This window comes from Leucoraja erinacea, chromosome 4 (genome assembly GCF_028641065.1).
Source record: "Leucoraja erinacea ecotype New England chromosome 4, Leri_hhj_1, whole genome shotgun sequence".
Taxonomy (NCBI): domain Eukaryota; kingdom Metazoa; phylum Chordata; class Chondrichthyes; order Rajiformes; family Rajidae; genus Leucoraja; species Leucoraja erinaceus.
In genome coordinates, this window is record NC_073380.1 from 34,304,086 (window position 1) to 34,323,960 (window position 19,875).

The following is a 19,875-nucleotide window of genomic DNA, read 5'->3' on the forward strand; positions in this document are numbered from 1 at the left end:
TAAGGGAAAGGCTGCTTTACCAAAGGGAGCTGAGGGAATGATCTGTGCTCTGAAGAGTTCTCCATCCACCGTATGGACCGTACGCAGGCATCTGGGAAAGTCTGCCTCATGGTCATCTCTGTGTGGTGCTCAGACGTGGCCGTCCTATCCAACTCCTGCTCTCCACATCTCGAACATCTGGTGGTGAAGTGCCATTCCTTCTACCTACCGAGGGAATTCTCCTCAATCATCCCACCCAGAGGTGAGGACTGTACAGAGCTGGTCGGGTGTGGGGTGGGGGGGAAGAGGAACAACTCCAGGACTGTTTGGAGTCTGTAGACTGGGCAATGTTCAGGGACTGGGCAACAGTCGCTCCAGACTTCATAAAGAAATGTGTGGAGGACTGCATCCCAACAAAAACCTTCCGAGTGTTTCCTAACCAGAAGCTTTGGATGAACCATGATATCTGCATTCTTCTGAAGACCAGATTCAGGGCATTCAGGTCTGGAGATACAGAGTTCTACAAGAAGTCCAGACATGACCTTGGTAAGGCCATCAAAAAGACCAAAAGGGACCTGCTCCAAGCTGGAGGATGAGACGGATGTTCAGCAACTATGGCGGGGCTTGAATGCAATCACATCCTACAAGGCAAAATCAGGAGGCAGCTCAAATGTCAATGAAGCACCACTCCCTGACGAGCTCAATGCGTTTTCTCACGCTTTGATAGGGAGAACAATGAAGCACCTTCCCGAGGCCCCATTTGCCGTGAAGGTATTTCGGTCACAGTCACAGAAGCCGACGTAAAAGGTCCTTCAGAGGGGTGAACCCTCGGAAAGCGCCTAGACCTGATGATATACCCAGGCGTGTTTTAAAAACCTGTGCAGACCAACTGGCTGGAGTTTCTACGGATATTTTCAACCTCTCACTTCTGAGGTTCCCACCTGCTTTAAAAGGACATCAATAATACCAGTACCCAAGAAGAGCAAGGTGACGTGCCTCAATGACTATCGACCAGTGGCACTAACGTCTGTGGTGATGAAGTGCTTTGAGAGGCTGATCATGGCGCAAATCAACTCATACCTCGACAAAAACCTGGACCCACTGCCGTTCGCTTACCGCCACAACAGATCTACGGTGGATGTGATCTCACTGGCTCGCCACTCCTCTCTGGACCACTTGGACACCAAAAACTCATATGTCAAGCTGTTATTCATTGACTACAGCTCGGCATTTAATACCATCATCCCCTCCAAGCTGGTTACCAAGCTCTCAGATCTGGGTCTCTGCGCATCTCTCTGCAATTGGATCCTTGATTTCCTCATTCACAGACCACAGTCTGCCCCTATTGGTGGAAATGTGTCATCCTCGATAACAATCAGCACGGGAGCACCTCTAGGCTGCGTGCTCAGCCCCCTGCTGTACTCAATCTATACTCATGACTGCGTAACCGGACATGGTGCAAACTCCATCATCAAGTTCACCAACGACACCACTGTTGTGGGATGTATCACCGATGGGGATGAGTCAGAGTATAGAAGTGACATTGACCGATTGACCAAATTGTGCCAGCACAATAACCTGGCACAAGGAACTGTTTGTGGACTTTGGAAGGGGTAGGATGGGGACCCACAGTCCAGTTTATCTCAATGGGTCGATGGTGAAAAGGGTCAAGAACTTCAAATTCCTGGACGTGCATGTTTCCAAAGATCTCTCCTGGTCCCCAGAACACAGATGCAATCATAAAGAAAGCACATCATAGCCTCTACTTCCTGAGAAAAGTACGGAGTCGGTATGTCAAGGACTCTCTCGAACTTCAACAGGTGCACTGTAGAGAGCATGCTGACCGGTTGCATCGTGGCATCGTACAGCAACCTGAGCATCCAGGAGTGGAAAAGGCTGCAAAAATTTGTAAACACTACCAAATCCATCATCGGCTCTGACATCCCTACCATCGAGGGGATCTATCACAGTCGCTGCCTCAAAAAGGCTGCCAGCATCATCAAGGACCAACACCATCCTGGCCACACACTCATCTCTCCGCTACCATCAGGTAGAAGGTACAGGAGCCTGAAATCTGCAACATCCAGGTTCAGGAACAGCTTCTTCCCCACAGCCATCAGACTATTAAACACAACTTCAAATAAACTCTGAACTATAACAGCCTAATGCACTTCATCTGTTCATTTATGTGTATATATATTTGTGTGTGTGTGTATGTATATATATATATATATATATATTCTACGGTATATGAACACACTGATCTGATCTGTGTTAATACCTACAATATTCTGTTGTGCTGCAGCTAGCAAGAATTTCATTGTCCTATCTGGGACACATGACAATAAACTCTCTTGACGATTCATTTTATTCCAACTATATTTGAGACTCCAGCATTTTGCATCTTTCTTTGGTGGAGAACCAGCATCTGCAGTTCCTTCCTACACATTTTGCCTGCTCCACTGCAAAATCTCTTCAAGGTATGCCTCTCGGACAAAAGTTCGGCAACTTTCTTTCTCGCTGCTCCCCATCTGTGATTCCTCCTGCTCCCAGGCCACATTTTAACCCATACTCGAACCATTCTACATTTCCTTGACCATCGTCTGCTTTGATCCATCGTTTTAACACATTACCCTTCCATATCTCTAGACTCCTTCTCCCCTGACTCAGTCTGAAGAAGGGTCTCGACCCCCGAAACTTCACCCTTTCCTCCTCTCCAGAGATGTTGCCTGACCCTCTGAGTTCCCCAACATTTTGCGTCTACCTTCTACGTATGTTACAAAACCTACCTGAATCGTCATTGGGAATCTGCCCACAGCCATGTCCGCGATTTTGGCGCTGTTTGGAGGGGGCGGGTTTAAAACGCGATTTTTACTAGGCTGCTCTAATCGCAGATGTTCAGCCTAGTAAATCATTAACGAAAAATCGCTGCAAGACCCGGTCGCAAAAGGTATTATTAGTTTTATAGGCCTCGATAATATAGTTATAATAGTTTTAAAATTACTTTCTCATTCCGCAACCTCTCGCAGCCCCAGGGTTTTATAAAGCAAACAATTAAAGGTATGTACCTTATTTTTACATTAAATGGGGCATATATATAACCCTGTATATCAAGTTATCTATAGCGAGTAGTTCATTTTGGGCTTTTTATATCCCGCAGTATTTTTCTCGGCATTTGAGGGCACTAATCCAGCGCGATGCGAACGTTCTAAACCAGCGCGTTCACATGAACCCACTAGAAAGCCGATTTAAATGGGCATTTATTTACAGCAATTGAACACTAAATTCCTTCCATTTGGCCTATAAATTAATGTAAATTAGATATAAAAATCATGCTATATTGTGAATTATTTGTGAATAATCTTTGGACACTTAGGCTATTTAAAAATGTTAATCTTTCCTTAAGAAATGGGCTTTTGACTATCCAAGATCACAGCTTTTTTGTAATGTCCATTGAAAATCAATAGGGAACAAGATGCTAATTTCCGAGTATGAAAATGGCCATAACTTTTTTAATACTTGAGATATGAAAGTGAATTTGGTGTCAAATCAAACTTATTGTTATGCTTTATCTGATGGGATAAATTGCAGACTTGATTTTTAAAATCTCAAAATTTTGTAACATTGCTATACCTTCCTACACACTTTTTGCGTCTATCTTCCTGCACACTTCGTCTGCTCCACTGCGAAATCTCCTCGAGGTGTGCCTACTTTGAGAGAGATTTCTCCACCTGCGTCTCAGTCTGAAGAAGGGTCTCGACCCAAAACGCCACGCATTCCTGCCTGTCCCACTGAGTTACTCCAGCACTTTGTCTGTGTGAACAAACAGGGAGCCGCACTGACCCAACCGAGCCGGCTGGAGCTGGCGCTCTCGCGAGCCCTGGCCGCGTCCATGTTGCCACGTTCGCTCGAGACGCGCCTCACACAACCCTGCTGCTCGGGGAGGCGGGACTTAACGGCCTCCCACCCAATCAGCGCCGGGCAGCCGGGCTCCGATTGGGGCATCCCGCCGTCAATCAACGGGATCACGGCGTGGGGTTAGGTTGCGCGCGCGAGCCGACGTCAAACGGACGGTTGAAGTTTGATTTAACGTCGCAGTGAAGAGCGGGCAAAGAGGCGATTGTTTACTGTCCGCTCCTTCCCAGTCTCCCCGCTTCACACTGAAGCAAACATCTCAATCAAGCAAGTCATGGCTTCGAAAAGCAAAGGCAACAGCAGCAGATCAAGCTCTGCGGGCTCGAGGAAAGGTGAGAGAGGGCCGGGGGAGAGGGGGAGGTTGCAACCTGGAGCCGATGCCCATTGCCCGGTGCCGGGAGGGAGCCGGGCTCCGGGCTCCGGAAGGGGCAATGGGCACCACGCTTGCCCGCCTACCCACAGCGCTATCACGCAGCGAGCATTTGCATGTTGCAAAATGCACCTTCACTATTTAAATGTGTGTAGTACGTGGCTGCACCCTGAGTTGCGGTGGTTGGAGCTCGCTTTTCATTTAGGATTTGCCTAAATCTGGCGGATCCATGTTTGATCTCCTCGAGGTCAAAAACAAATTCTGACAGGTTTCATACCCGAGATTGGTTGCTTTCTCAACATAACTACACCGATTTCATATTTTGGGTGTATGTTCAGTTGCACGTTCTACCAAACTGTACTGATTTTATATTTTGGATGGGTGTTAGCCTTTTTTCACGGTGCCAAGAAGCAGGTGGATCTCAAGCATGTCCGTCCCTAGTTCACTTTTGTATACAGGTAGTTTGAAATTTCACGTACCATGTGCTGCTGCAGTCATTGAAGTTGACGTAGATCTTATTTGTATTATGTACCGAGAGACATTGCCTTTTACTTGGGTTAGAAAGAGACAATTTATTTCATGCCGCATTTGAGCAGAGCAAACCCCCTATTCCTCCTCTTGTTTTCCTGTAAAACTATAACTTATTCTCTCTTGCTGTTGCTGTTCCATTGCTGGGTTTTTTTCAGGCGCTCCTTTCATGACATACCTTGTGAACACAACGTGATGCAGAGTGGTATAATTTATTTCATGGGGAATTTGACCTCATGTTAAAGTATTTCTGAGAGAACATTATCTAAACCCTACAATGCTGATTTGGGAGTGTGTTATTTAAATACTTACATTAAAATCTATCTGAACTTTTATGTCCTCAAGTATTATCACTTCTATTTTTTTGATGTACAGCATATTCTCAACCTTCCTTCTCTACCTGATCCTCATCATGTGCCTCAATGTTACCCCTCTCTCAACCTTATGATATACATGCCACCTCTGTCCTCTACTCGCCTCGCCATGTGAAGCATTCCTTCCTGAGCTTGTACCGTGCTTCTTTATCTCTCCCAACCGCTGACCGCAATGCCATACTTTCCCCATCATCTTAAGCATATTTGTGATAATTTGTCAGTTGTAGTTGAAACATTTGTCACTTGAACAATAAACCTAGAGTAGGAGTAGGGCATCTAGTCTACAAGTCTGTTCTGCTATTCACCAGTCATGTACTTTGGCTTGTACTCATGTACAATCGGCGTGTACTCGCTAGAATTTAGAAGATTGAGGGGGAATCTTATAGAAACTTACAAAATTCTTAAGGGCTAGATGCAGGAAGATTGTTCCCGATGTTGGGGAAGTCCAGAACAAGGGGTCACAGTTTAAGGATAAGGGGGAAATCTTTTAGGACCGAGATGAGAAAAACATTTTTCACACAGAGAGTGGTGCATCTGTGGAATTCTCTGCCACAGAAGGTAGTTAAGGCCAGTTCAATGGCTATATTTAAGAGGGAGTTAAATGTGGCCCTTGTGGCTAAAGGGATCAGGGGGTATGGAGAGAAGGCAGGTACAGGATACTGAGTTGGATGATCAGCCATGATCATATTGAATGGCGGTGCAGGCTTCAAGAGTTCAGAGTCTTTCCTTTGAACATCACAGAGGACACTATCAAGGTGTCCTATTTTAGGCCAACATAAACATTACAATTCGTCAGTATAAAAATTCTCATCGAAGGGCCGAATGTCCTACTCCTGCACCTATTTTCTATGGTTGCATATTCTGCTTCAGTGCTGGTACTTGCGCTATGCACATTTTCCTTTCTTAAATATTCAGTTTCAAATTAATTCAAATTCAGCGAATTCTAAAGAGTTACAATCCTCTGCATTTCTCCTCATTTTAGTCTTAAAGTGGCCCTAGGTTTAACACTGACCCCTGGTTCTTTATGTGGAAGCAAGGAAATGCAGACACTAGTTTGCAAAAAAGACACTATCCATTTGAAGAAGGGTCCTGACCTGAAACATGATTTATCCATATTCCTCAGAGAAGCTGCTTGATCAGCTGAGTTACTCCTGCACTTTATGCCTTTGGAGCCCCATAACTTTCTGGAGCCCCATAAATCCCAACATTCTTCTGAGCTCCAGAGGATATAGGTCTAATTTATCCTTGTAGTGCAAACTTGCCATCCCTTGAACCAGTCCACTATAACAAGAACATTCTCTTTTGGGTACGGACACCAAAAGTGTATCTAATAAACGTGTCGTCATCAAGGTTTATATCATTTTGGTCATTTAAACTAATGGTTCAGTTTTATTGGTAGCAAGCTCTACATGTAAACCTGAAAATGTAAAGGTACTGTACAAAATGTTTTCAATTCTAATTAGTAAGTCAAGAAAAAAATTACAGATGCTGGAAATCTGAAATTATAACAAAAAATGCTGGAAACACTCAGCAGGTCTGGTAGCAACCTTGGAAAGGGAAACAGTTAATAATTTGGGTCAGATACCCTTCATCATAATTTTTCCCTGTTGCCAGCCGGGCAACGTAGGCAGCTTTTTAGGTTGCCAAATGACAGTTTAGGTGGTCATTTAAGACGGTTTGCATGACACGTGCAATAATGTGCTCGGAGTTACCAGTCGGAATTATGCTCAATGAAGCATTCACATATTATTTCTGCTTCAAATAAAGTCACAATCTAAACATATTCACCAATATATACCACAATGACACGCAGCAAAATTATAATACAATATCTCAACTCTTTTTACACATTGTAATTAATGCAATTTCTATTGGTTCTTTGTACTTCCAAACAAAAATGTGGTTCGATTATTCAGCGTATGATCAACCTGTGTCAATAAATCCTGGACCATGGTAATATATATGCTTAACCATGCACACTACAGATTGATGCAAGCATGTTTTCTGTGAAGGACCGAAAATTACCATGTCATGGCCATAGCATGGGTCGTTATTGCTATTGGCACAGAAACACTCTCGCTTCCCACATAATTTATCCATAACAAAATATACAGGTTGCATGGAAATTACTAAAGGCATTTTATGATAATAGCTGTTAAAACCGACTATACCCATCTGACAGGTTAAACATTACACTAACTGACAAGAGATGGCCAAAGGACACAACTGTAGCAAATGTTCTTTTGGTAATATGATCAAAGGTGTCAAAACGCCACAATACCGGACATTCAGATTAGATGTACGTGTTGTGAACAGCAATGAAGAAACCAAGTTTGTACACACCAGATTTAAAAAAAAAATATTGTGCTCGCCTCGGCAGCACATATACTAAAATTGGAACGATACAGAGAAGATTAGCATGGCCCCTGCGCAAGGATGACATGCAAATTCATGAAGCGTTCCATATTAAAAAATAAAAAAAAATTATTGATAAAAGCGGTTTCCATCATTCCCATAGAAGTAAAACCTGGATAAATCCAACGTATAGCTGTGAATGTTGCTCTTTAAATAACTACAGTACTGATACTCCATGTTAAGAGCATTGATTTGCCGTTAAAATGAATTCTGTAATAACGTGTCAACGGTAGCAGTGACAATCGAACACTGCGGTTTTAATGTTTCACGTGTTCACAATTTAATTAATCCATATTTATGGACTAAAACAAATAATAACATTGGGTATTAAAACACATTTGATGGCATTCCGTTATCAAACATAGTCAATGTTCGCTCTGAAGACATTTCCAGCACAATAGGGTCAGGGAGGGGGGTTGTGTGAATCAGTGCGGGGTGGATAGATGGCGGGGGTGGGAGTTGAGAATGCAATCGGTGCGGAATGGATGGATTGAGGCAGGTGAATTAGTACGTGTTGGTTAGAGTATGTAAAATTGTGAGGGGAGAGCACGGGGGATGTCAGAGGTGTGGAATGGGGGGATCAGTCCGGGATGGATGCGGGGGGTCAGTACAGGATGAATGGTGGGGGGGGGGGGTTTCAGTACAGTGTGGATCGGATAGTCTGCAGGATGAATGGGGGATCACTACAGGATGAATGAGGGGATCAGTACAGGATGAATGGGAGGGGGGGGGGTCAGTACAGGATGAATGGGTGGCTCAGTACAGGATGAATGGGTGGATCAGTACAGGATGAATGGGGGTAGACAAAGATGCTGGAGGAACTCAGCGGGTGAGGCAGCATCTATGGAGCTAAGGAAATAGGCAACGTTTCGGGTCGAGACGCATCTTAAGATTGTTCCCCCCCATTCTTCTTGAATGGGAGGATCAGTACAGGATGGATGGGGGGGGGGGTCAGCGCAGGTTGAATGGGGGAATCAGTACAGGATGAATGGGAGGGGGGAGGGTCAATACAGTGTGGATCGGAGGGTCTGTGCAGAGTGAATGAGGGTTCCCTACAGGATGAGTCGGGTTCAGTATAGGATGAATGGGTGGTTCAGTAAAAGATGAAGGGGGGATCAGGATAGGATGAATGGGGGATCAGTACAGGATGAAGGAGGGGATCAGTACAGGATGAATTACGGGCTCAGTACATGATGAATGAGGGGATCAGTACAGGATGAATGGGTGGATCAGTAAAAGATGAATGGGTAGGTCACTACGGGATGGATGGGGGGGGGGGGGTTGGTGCAGGATAAATGGAGGGTGGGTCAGTACAGGATGAATGGGGGGGTCAGTACAGGATGGATGAGGGATCAGTACAGGATGGATGGGTGAGCAGTGCAGAATGTATGGGCGGTGCAGGATGGATGGGAAGGGAGGTCAGTCCAGGATGAATTGGGGGACCAGTGTAGGATGGATGGGGGGTGGCAGGATAATCAATGCGAGGTGGATAGGGTGATCAGCGCAGGATGAATAGATTGGGGAGGGGAGCACAGGGGATGTCAGTGAGGACTGAATAGAGGCAGGAATGGGGATAGTGCGGGATGGAGAGGAGGGGTCTCAAGATATTATGGGGGTGGAGGGGGGCGTACAAGAAAGAGAGAGAGGGGCGAGGTGGGGAGGAAGGAAGGTCAGCGCTCCTCGGACAACATCGCACCGCTGCCTTGGCCGTCCCTGTCCACCGCCAAAGGGGGAGGCGGTTGGGATTTCCTCGCCACCGCCTCTCCTCCTCCACCAGCCAACAGGAAGGTGTAGCTCAAAGATCCTATAGCTATAGATCTTTGGTGCAGCTGCTTCAGACGGCGGAAGGAGGCCTCCCCCTCCCACCATCATCCCGGCCTCGGAGTGCGAGAGGGTTTGTTTTGAAAGCGGTTATCGCCGTTAGTGGATTTGCAAGCAGCGGCCGCTATCAGGGCAGGCGGGGTGCGGGAGGAGATGGAGCTGCTGTCGCGGCCGCTGCTGTTGCTGTGCGGGACCCGTCATTCGCTCCGACCCTTCGTCACCCCGCACCTGGTATCTTTGCTCCGCACTACAGCCGTCGCCGACATGAAACGTCACGTTCCTTTTCTCCAGAGATGCTGCCTGACCCGCTGAGTTACTTCAGTTTTTTGTGTCTATCTTCGGAATAAACCAGTATCTGCAGTGCCAAGCCGGGCCAAATGACTTGGTGTTTAGGTTGCCCGGTGGCACTTTGGGTGGTCATTGGCACTTGGGCAACCGCTAATTTCGAGCCCTGTAAACAAATAATCACATATTTCAGGAACAATTCACCTCATCCCATTAGGCAAAACCGCTAATTTCGAGCCCCATGTAACAAGAGCACAAACCAATAATCACACCCATTTCAGGAACAATTCTTTGTGTTGGACCTTTGTTTATCATCCCATTAGATTGTACAATGTAGCAAAACATGCACTTCATTTTTGCACCAAATTATGTAAATCAGGTGTGTCAAACTGCCGGCCCGCGAAAGGGTCCAATCCGGTCTGCGGTATGATTAGGGGAAAAAAATTATATTCATGGCCATTTATATCTGTACACCAAAGACGGACGCAAAAATGCTCGAGTAGCTCAGCGGGACAGGCGGCATGCCAGAGGTGAGAATGATCAGTGACAATTAATTAAACCATTCACTTGATGCGGGCGGCGGCCCCCGGGGTGTGCATGCGGCGGGCGGGGACCACTGCACGCGGCGGCGAGCGATGACCACTTCGCATGCACACGGCGGGAGGGGGAGTGTGAGGCTTCCTCTCGGAGCCGCCATGGACGCACCCGGCTCATCATCGCCATTGGTGGCTGCTTCCTCACTGCGCTAATGGTGGCCACTCGCGACCCTCAGGGCGGAGCGCAGTGTCCCTCCTGCCGGCAGGTGAGACATCGCCTATGTTAGTCAACCACCCAACGCGCAGACCCCCCCCCCATTCCATTCCAGACACCCTCCTTCTTGCCCATTCCAGACACCCCTCTCCCCAGAATAGACATCCCCTCCACAGGCATGAGATTTTTTTGAGAATTTTGAAATTTGGTAAGGCATCGCCGCCGCTGCGAGGCTTCACCGCCGCCGTGGCTCCTTTGTTGCGAGGCTTCACCGCTGACGAGGCATCACCCCTGTCGACGCCCCACTTCACGCCTCCGTGGTGCCGACCCGGACCCCGGCCGCAGGCACCGTCTGCCGCTTCATCCGACCCAGGCTTCTACCCCCGAGACCCCGGCTGGGTTTCTAAGCGGCGATCCAGGAGGCTTCGAGGCCGCGGCACCTCGATAAAAGCCTCTGGCCGCGTTCCCAGTCCACAGCTGCGGCCCGTCGAGGTGCCTCCTGGCCGCGCAATGCAATGTATTGCATTTCCGACTTGGACTCGCCATTGAGTCAGCAATTGGCATTCCTTAATGGTCACTGACTTTGCAAATTCTGGCAATCAGAAAATGTCCAGCAATCAAAAGAAGATAAAAGATTATTTGATTAATTTTCTTTTTTTTAAATAATTTGACCATCGATTTAAAGATTAGATCTTTAATTTTTAATTTTGGGAAGTGTTATTTTCAAATAATATCTTAAATTCCAGTTTGAGATGTTAATATTTTGTCCACTGTCCATTTGACTGAGTAGCTATATAGCGCAATATGATCATCTTTGAAGTAGATGGATCATCATTTTCATCCTAACTTTTAAGAGTTGGATTTGAAATTCATTTGGCGTTTAAATTAAATGGTAAAGGATACTTCTTTCTAATTAGAGTAAACAAGCAAGGAATCATTTTACGTGTAGGTGTAATATAAAATATTTTCAATATGACAAGTGTAAACAAGCAAGGTGTTGGTGTCATTTTAAGGTATGATTATCACAAATATTCTGTGTAAATTAAGAAGTGACAAGCAAGTAAAATGTTCAAGAAGGAACTGGAAATGCTGGAAAATCGAAGGTAGACGAAAATGCTGGAGAAACTCAGCGGGTGAGGCAGCATCTATGGAGCGAAGGAAATAGGCAACGTTTTGGGCTGAAACCATTCTTCAGTTTTACAGTAAATGCAAAAGAACAGAAAAACCCCACAAAATATGCAGTGGTTCAGTGATATTTATTGGAAAATGTGTATTATTTCTAAGCCTGTTTCAATAGACAATAGGTGCAGTAGTAGGCCATTCAGTCCTTCCAGCCAGCATGTGATCTGGGTGATCATCCACAATCCGTACCCCTGCCTTCTCCCCATATCCCCTGACTCCACTATCTTTAAGAGTCCTATTCAGCTCTCTCTTGAAAGTATCCAGAGAACCGGCCTCCAACGCCCTGCCCTCTGAGGCAGAGAATTCTACAAACTCACAACTCTGTGTTAAAAAGTGTTTCTTCATCTCCGTTCTAAATGGCTTACCCCTTATTCTTAAACTGTGGCCCCTGGTTCTGGACTCCCCCAACATCGGGAACATGTTTCCTGCCTCTAGTGTGTCCAAACCCTTAATAATCTTATAATAATCTTTAATTTTAACATTTAATATTTTTTAAAGCTCGTCATTTGGGAAAGATAAAATGGCCTGTTGAACATTTAGAAGCACATCCATTGAATAGCAACAGCAAGGAATTTGTGAAATGCAGTCAGTTGCTTTTAAAGCCAGCATAGTACATTGTGCTGACAAGCATGTTCCTTTCATTCTGTTTGCTTCTTTCTATCCTTTGTTTTTTTTCCCCTGAACAATACATTGAATCTTGAACTGTAATAAGCAGGCTGTAGGCTGGTTTGATAATGAAGAGTTTACTTTTTTTTAAAGAAAAGAGACATTTTTTAAAAGAATTAGAAGTGTGCATCCAACTTGAAATCTGGAGATTAACAAACGAATAAACTTAATTGGTATTCTGGTTCCTGTTGCATCGCAGTTTAAAATATGCACAGTGTAGAAAGGAAGGGAAGGTTTTGATTTACTAGATTTTAATGTTCTCTTTTTAATAAAGAACACTAGTATATATTTCTCTCTTTGGCTTCCCAGAAAATGTAATGAAAAATCCACTATGTTGGACACTTGACACATCTGCCGACATTTAATTTTTTGTCGTTGTGGTTAATCATTGTATTGTGAAATTTGCAGGACCAAAGGACACTTTTCAGACAATTGTGATCATGCCAGCTCCACTGGAGCTCTCCTGGTCTTTGATATGGACTCGAGGCCCAAATTGCCTCCTTCATAAGGTGCAATTTCATAAGAAATATGCACCTGTCCCATTTGAGTATTCTTCACTCTCAACAGCTATATACAGAGGTATCAAATCCATGCCCAACTTTCACGATGATAAGTAATAGTCTTTATAATATTAAACATATTTATTTAATTTTCCTGTTCTGTTCAGAATTGTTTAATCATCTCAATTCATATCCCTGACATCCCTTGCATTTTGTTTATGCAATCAATCAATGTTCAAGAAATCATATGCTATAAGAGGCTATTTAAATAATTAACAAACAAAAATATACTAACTGTTCATTACAAACTGCATCAATTCCTTAAAATAACTATCTAATTTGTCTCCCACCGGTGAATTATTTCAAGTTTGCAAGTATTTTCCTTTTTGAATATACTTCCAATTCCCATTTGAAGGTTACAATTGAATCTGCATTTACCATGCTGTCTGGAGGTATACAATGAAAATATTGTGGCGGCTCCTGGTGGCAAGCCACGTACACAACGAACCCTTGGCTCTGGAGGGCGGCGTCTCGATGTGGGAGGCGCTACTCACGGGGTTTGTACATGAGTTGGTATTTAAGGCTGGGCAACGCCCGTGACCTTAGAGGAGTAGGGAGCTGTATCGGAGAGAATAAACACGTCTCATGCACACAACTTGTGTCAGCTTAGTTTTTGGCTGGACTCCTGCGAGTCCCCGCTACAATATCTACTTGTGAATTATAACTTTGATATTTTTATTATTAAGGGGAAACATATTTTCTCCCTTCCACTCTTATTGAAGCTCTTCAGAATTTTGAGCTTTCTATTGAATCTGCCTTTTAAGTATCACTGTCCTGAGGGCTTATTTCCAATCTCTTCATAACTGATATCCCTTGTAGCATTTTTGTAAATCTGCTTGGCATCATGTAATATACATAATAGATAGCTGCTGCCAAGCACTGGTCTATGGGGTCTAATGTTTGTCACATGCTATCAATCGGTGAATTATTTATTTAGTCCTGTTTAACCTTGTCACATGCTATCAATTTATGTGCAAACTGAAAACAGCACCTTGTATTATTTATTTGTAACCCAATTGAATGCTCCCAATTTTAGGTAACCGTGACTATTGGGATACCTTCTGGGGAAGTGACGACCTGTTGAGGGACAGGTCACTAACTAGATGGGCTATTCTGGGGATTGGTTCCAATGCAGGTGCGAGACAGTTGAGAGGCTGGTCAATTTTAATAGTTTAAAATCCACTGGATTCCAGATCACCTGAAACCCTGTGTCATATAGTTAATTCATTTAATTAGGTCTCTTAATTTGAATCTCATGTTCGTAATTATTCACGCCTATCTGACCTGTGGAATTAATTGTGTGCTAAAGGTAACAGCTTTCCAAGAGCAGTCTTTAGCGGCTGTGGTAGTCCAGGGGATGAATGTTGAGCTTTACAAAAGAACAAACAACTATTTGACAGTATATACAGTGGAACTGTACGCTATTTTGATGGCAGTTCAGTGGATGGAACAGGTGCAACCATGTAGTAATATGTAGCGACTCATTATCTGCAATCCAGAGTATTGGGTCTGGTGCATCCCATAGGCGGTCTGACTTAGTTTATGAAATCCTGCTATTATTAAGCCAAGTGACAAGGAGGGGCAGTGACGTGACTTTGTTGTGGGTCCCAGCACACATTGGTGTTCTAGGGCAGTGGTTCTCAACATTTTTTCAGTGATGTACCCCCTGTGAAATATTTTTTCAGCCAAGTACCCCCTAACCAGCGCAAAGCATTTTTGGTTGAAAAAAAAAAGACTTAAAACAGAGCACTGTGTCATCAGTGTCTGATTTATTAAACTTTGAAACTGATAAACACATACAAAATTCAAACATTTGAAAAAAAAACTATTTCGAACATTTTAAATGTTAATAATCCATGACTAAATTTATTGCAAATATTTCTCATCACTAAAATGTAGTGATTCAAACTAATGTAGTGAAAACAGTGACCATATAACCATTTAAAACTATAAAATGAACCATTTAAAACTCCATAAATGTGCAAAACACTGCTCATTTGTAGTGGTCTCTCTTGAACTATTTGGAAATAAAAAGATATAACTAAAAAAAAGAAAGAAATAATTAACTTAATTATAAATAAAGATTTGTGCACATAAAAATAATTATCAACATAAAGTGTCCTCTTTTGGGATCATAGTAAAGATCTGTGCTCAAAAAGAAATCATTAACTTAATTTTAAATAAAAGCAGAAATTGCTAAAAATAAAAAATAAAAATATTTATCATCGGTTTGCTAGATATGAACTGTTTTGGGAGAGAAAAATGCTCACGGCAGACCAAACGTGTTAAACAGAAATTGGTCAGATATTGAGCTTTACACAGTAAGAAATCATGTGAAATCATCACTGACTTTAATTTTAAATGAATGTACCTGTATGTTATACTGTTTAGTTTGGAGATACAACCAGATAGTCTACTGAGTTTGCACTGACCAGCGATTTTTGTTACAGATTTGACCATTTTATTTGGCGGCCAATCAATCGCTGTCTCTAAGGGGGTTGCATCCAATCAACTACCAGCTTGCTTTAAAATTCCCGTCTAATCAACAAATTGGTCTCCTCCCGTCCAATCAGCCGCTGTCTCCAAGGGCATTGTGTGCAATCACATAATGCAGTTTAATGGTAATTAGCAGCTACGGTAAAGGTTGGAAGCCAGTGGAGCTACTGACAGGCAAACGGGAGGGAGCAGGAGAGATTCACACAGTGTAGAATCCATAGCGCCTAGTGTACAATTTCATAATATATACTAAATAACTGGGCTGACACACCTTGGCTGGGAACCTGGGGCCCACCAAAATTGTTCCCAATTGGGCCCCACACATCCTAAGGCCGGCCCTGTATATGTAGGCCTATATTTTAAAATCTCACGTACCCCCATTTGAGAACCACTGTTCTAGGGAATGAAAAGGTGGATAAATTGGCAAAGGAGGCTGTAAAAAAAAGAAACAGAGGTAAACTTACAACTATCCAAATCTGAAGGAAAATGCATTGTGTGGAAGAAAATAAATCAGGAATGGCAACAATACTGGGAACAGGAGACAAAAGGGGAGACACCTATATTCGCTACAAAACAGAGTGGGCATTACAGCAAGAAGAGGGGGGAACAGGAGGGAACAAGATTTAACAAGTATTAACAAGATTGAGGATAGGACACACTCACCTGAACAGCACATTAAAAAATATTGGGAAAACACCCTACTGGGCTGTGTGAGGAATGTCATCAACCAGAAACAGTTCAGCATGTAGGAGATATGAGACAGAAAGAGGATTTATGATCATTGAAATGAGGAAAATTGGATTGACAGAAACATCAGTAAAGAACATTCTAGAGTGTGGAGGGAAAGGAAAAGGAATAAAGTTGTTGTTTGATTTCTTGCGGGCCTCTGGGCTTATAAAAAAAGGATCTAATATAAAGACATGAGTACTGTGGAATGAAGCCAGAAGGTGGCAGCAATGCAACATTGCGGATGCCGGCTGCCGTAAAACTCCAAAGAAGAAGAAGAGCAGCCTTTGTGGCAATAGGGCCTCCATGTTTTGTCTGTTTTGATTTAAACACGTTATATAACTTGTTGAATTCATATTTGCTGCCATCTGGCTATTGAACAACATGTCTAACCTGTTTCGATATGTACAATAATTGCATGTGACTTTTGAGCAGCTTATAGCCTGAGGTATACAATGTAGTTAATCAATTTTAATCCTTTTGAATCAAAATCATTAAATGGTATTTATCTAGTTTTCAAGAATGGGGTGGATTTATCAGCATCTCATTTTGCCTTAAGATTATCTTTTTTATTGGTAAATGAGTTAAATACAGTTTTTCCTTATGATAATGCGCACCTAAATACGTTTAACCTGTAGTAGCTGAACGGTGTGTCATGATGATGTTCTGGTCATTATTTTTCTGACTGCATGGAGCCATGGGAGAAATTAATTAATGCTGACAGGTTGGTATTTGATAAAACAAATGCCTGCTAAATGATTTTGTATTAAATTTGGTGCTCAAACATGGGCATCAAGTTGCTGATGTACATACAAATAGATTACATAATAATTTTGCCTAATTACCACTATGAAGCGTTATAAAGTATTATGGGTTTTAACTATTGATTCTTCATCTTGGCACAGAACCTGTGCACCAACACTGCTACAAGCTCATCTGGAATTGTGTGCTTTCCTTGCGACGACTATGACTGGTAATCTGAGAATGGCATGTAGTTGAGTCTTATTTTGTTGGTGTTTTAGTGTTCAAAGCTGTGATTGTTGGAGGTGAGTTTGTGTGCTTGCATGCAACCTTTTTCTGTTGCTGTGCTTTATCCCCTCCTGTGTTTTCTGAGCATCTTGTAAACCCAGCACAAGGAAAACTTGCTTGAATTGAAATGTGAGCATTTATAATGAATTTTTTGAAGTGACCAAAACATGAAGAGATGTGCTAATTTTGTTTGCAAGTTTCTTTGCTATAGTTTTGCTATGTAGCATTGTTAATATTTTGGTTGTGGTGAGGATTGTGTTTTCTGTATTATTATGAACTGATCAAGATGTTTGGCCTAGTAGATTTTGCACCTAACTTTGCATGAATGCTTTCTAAAAAGGAGTGAATTATAAATTATACTGTATGATGAAATGTTTAAAATGTTAAGTATGGAGAGAAAATAATACTTCTTATCAATTTTCTTTGTATGTAATCTACCTAAAAACTACTGCAGTATTTCTGCTCTCGCCAACTAGCGTGGACCATAGAGGTTAGATGGCCTGCGACTGTGCTGTTATTACTCCATAATCTTCCATGGCCATTTTGCATATCCAAAATCTTCCTATTTCATTACTTAACTAAGACGATTGAATCTTCTGTCCAAACAACCTTACAACCCCATCCCCGATATTGACATACTAACCAGTATATCGATGATGTAATTGATTATCCTTTGATAATAATTCATTACAGCAAACATTTATTGTGTACTTGTCCAAAGAGCTGATTGCTCCACACATTGAGGAGATCATATTCCTTTTAAAACCTTGTTCTTTCTTCCTGTGCACGTTTCCCAATATTTCAGAGCCCTGAGATAAGAAATCATTATCATTATTCCCTCGACTCTTTCAATGTAGTACTGCCGTTCTGATGCCCGAACACGAGTACAATGTTTTAAATGGAGTTCCAGTCTTCTAAACTAATTTTTGTTTGTTTTAATTTATGGTTGTGTGTCCCCTCAGGTGAATTTTTGAATTTAATTAGCCTTCAGTAATGACTTTAGAGTGACGAGGAATCATTTGCAGATGTAGAATTTATCTCTTTTTTTTGGCTGATGATTGGTACCTAACCGATGAGTGGCCTGTAATGCATTTTATATAGAAAAATTGCTGAAGGCATTAATTCAATCTTGAGTAACCAAGTTATAATTTTTAGATCGTCTTTGGCATGGTGGTGTCTGTTCCATTTAAGTCAGAAACTAGCTTCTTGCCCCACTGCAGCAATGAGAAGGTGATATAGATTGATTCTGCAGGATCGGGAGTGGGGGAGTTCTGCATCTTTGGGGGTGAGAAGTTTCGGAAAGACCCATAAAGATCATTATAAACACCTCAACAATATACATTAACTAATACATTAACTAAACTAAACTAAACAAAATAAACATTCTGAATATTTTCATGTGTTTTTGTTGGCTCTTGTCAGGTGGGTGGTTTGTGCAATGGCATCTACTTTTTACTGTGAGATTGTTCAGAATATTTCTAAATTGTAACTTCTGCCTTGTATTCATCCTTTTTTTTAATCTCCATTTTTTTTTGCTCAATTTTATTTCTTAATTTGTTCAGATTCTTCAGATATTCTAACGTATTTTGTTTTAATATTCTGGGCAAGTATCATACCTTTCGGTAACTATGTCTCCCTTTAGTTGATAAAATGTAGCATGAATTAGATTTCCCTTTTCCAATATAAGTATTATTTATCCCACTCAGAACAGATCTAGACTTGAAATTTTAGCCAAGATTATGTGGATAAAGTGTTACATTTTAAGTGTTACAATAAAGAAGGAGGAGAAAGCTATCAACTTGAGGCAGAGAGATGTTACACCATGACTTAAGTGTGATGTGCAAGGTTTTAAGGCAGAGAATCTTGTTTCACGCAGGAAAGTTATTTGAAGGCAGTCTGAAGGTCTTGAACTGAAATGTCACCCATTCCTTCTCTCCAGGGATGCTGCCTGTCCAACTGAGTTATTCCAGCATTTTGTGTTTACCTTAAGTTATTTGACCTCTGGTGTCTGCCACCTATTGGAGGAATTATCTTTTGAATGTCTATTGAATCTACATCCACCACCTCTTAAGACAGTCAATGAGCGTGATCTTTTGTCAGTTAATTTGGGCTACTAACCAGTAGGCAGATTTATCTGCAATGAAAGGTCATTGACCTAGCTCTGTTTCTCTCTCTGAGGTTTTGTCAGCAGTTATTCATTGACTTAGTTTAAAACCATGAGCGACTTTAGACAATTTTATTTTATGTCATCGAACAATTTCTTTGCTCAGCTTAGAACAGACCCAAGTTCCCCAGGGTCACCACCATGAGCCCCTGCTCGATTTCATTATTCCTTCTGACATTTTAAAACGTGAGGTACAGAAATTAGTCTGATGTTCTAGCTGGGATCTAATGATTTCTCAAGGTTTAGCGTAAATTATTTATATGCCATTCTGCTAGTTAAAAAATACCATTTTACCAGCAACTTTTTCAAATATTTGTTGAAATGATTGTACAGGATAAACTCTTGAATGTTTCTGTTCCTGCATCCCTTCTCTTGCTTCTCTTTATCTTTCCTAAATTGTATCCTTTCACACTTTAGCATTAAATTACATGTTAAGCGATTGTTAATTTCACCAGATTGTCCTCCTATCACTAGTATCAGTGCCATTGTTTTCTCTGCGAATTTCTAAAAATATCTAAACATTTCTAAATAGTTTATTATTGGAGGGAAGAGACAGGAGAGGGAAAACAAGGAGGGAAGAGACAGAGACTAAGACTTTTGCCTCCATCACAGTGA

The 19,875-nt window shown here is 42.3% G+C and overlaps 1 protein-coding gene and 1 non-coding gene across 4 annotated transcripts in view; both read left to right on the forward strand.

Annotated features, from left to right (window-relative positions):
* The first annotated feature begins 4,029 nt into the window (after window positions 1-4,029).
* The window catches only part of unm_hu7910 (un-named hu7910), a 207,288-nt gene continuing 191,442 nt past the window's right edge, over window positions 4,030-19,875 (forward strand). For all 3 annotated transcript variants that reach the window (XM_055633993.1, XM_055633995.1, XM_055633996.1), the window contains exon 1: window positions 4,030-4,226. In XM_055633993.1, coding sequence (XP_055489968.1) covers window positions 4,169-4,226 — 58 coding nt within the window. In that variant the 5' untranslated portion in view covers window positions 4,030-4,168. The remainder of the gene's footprint in view (window positions 4,227-19,875) is intronic.
* Window positions 7,531-7,637, forward strand: LOC129696773 (U6 spliceosomal RNA). The gene has a single exon (XR_008723400.1). It is a non-coding gene; the product is annotated as a U6 spliceosomal RNA (small nuclear RNA).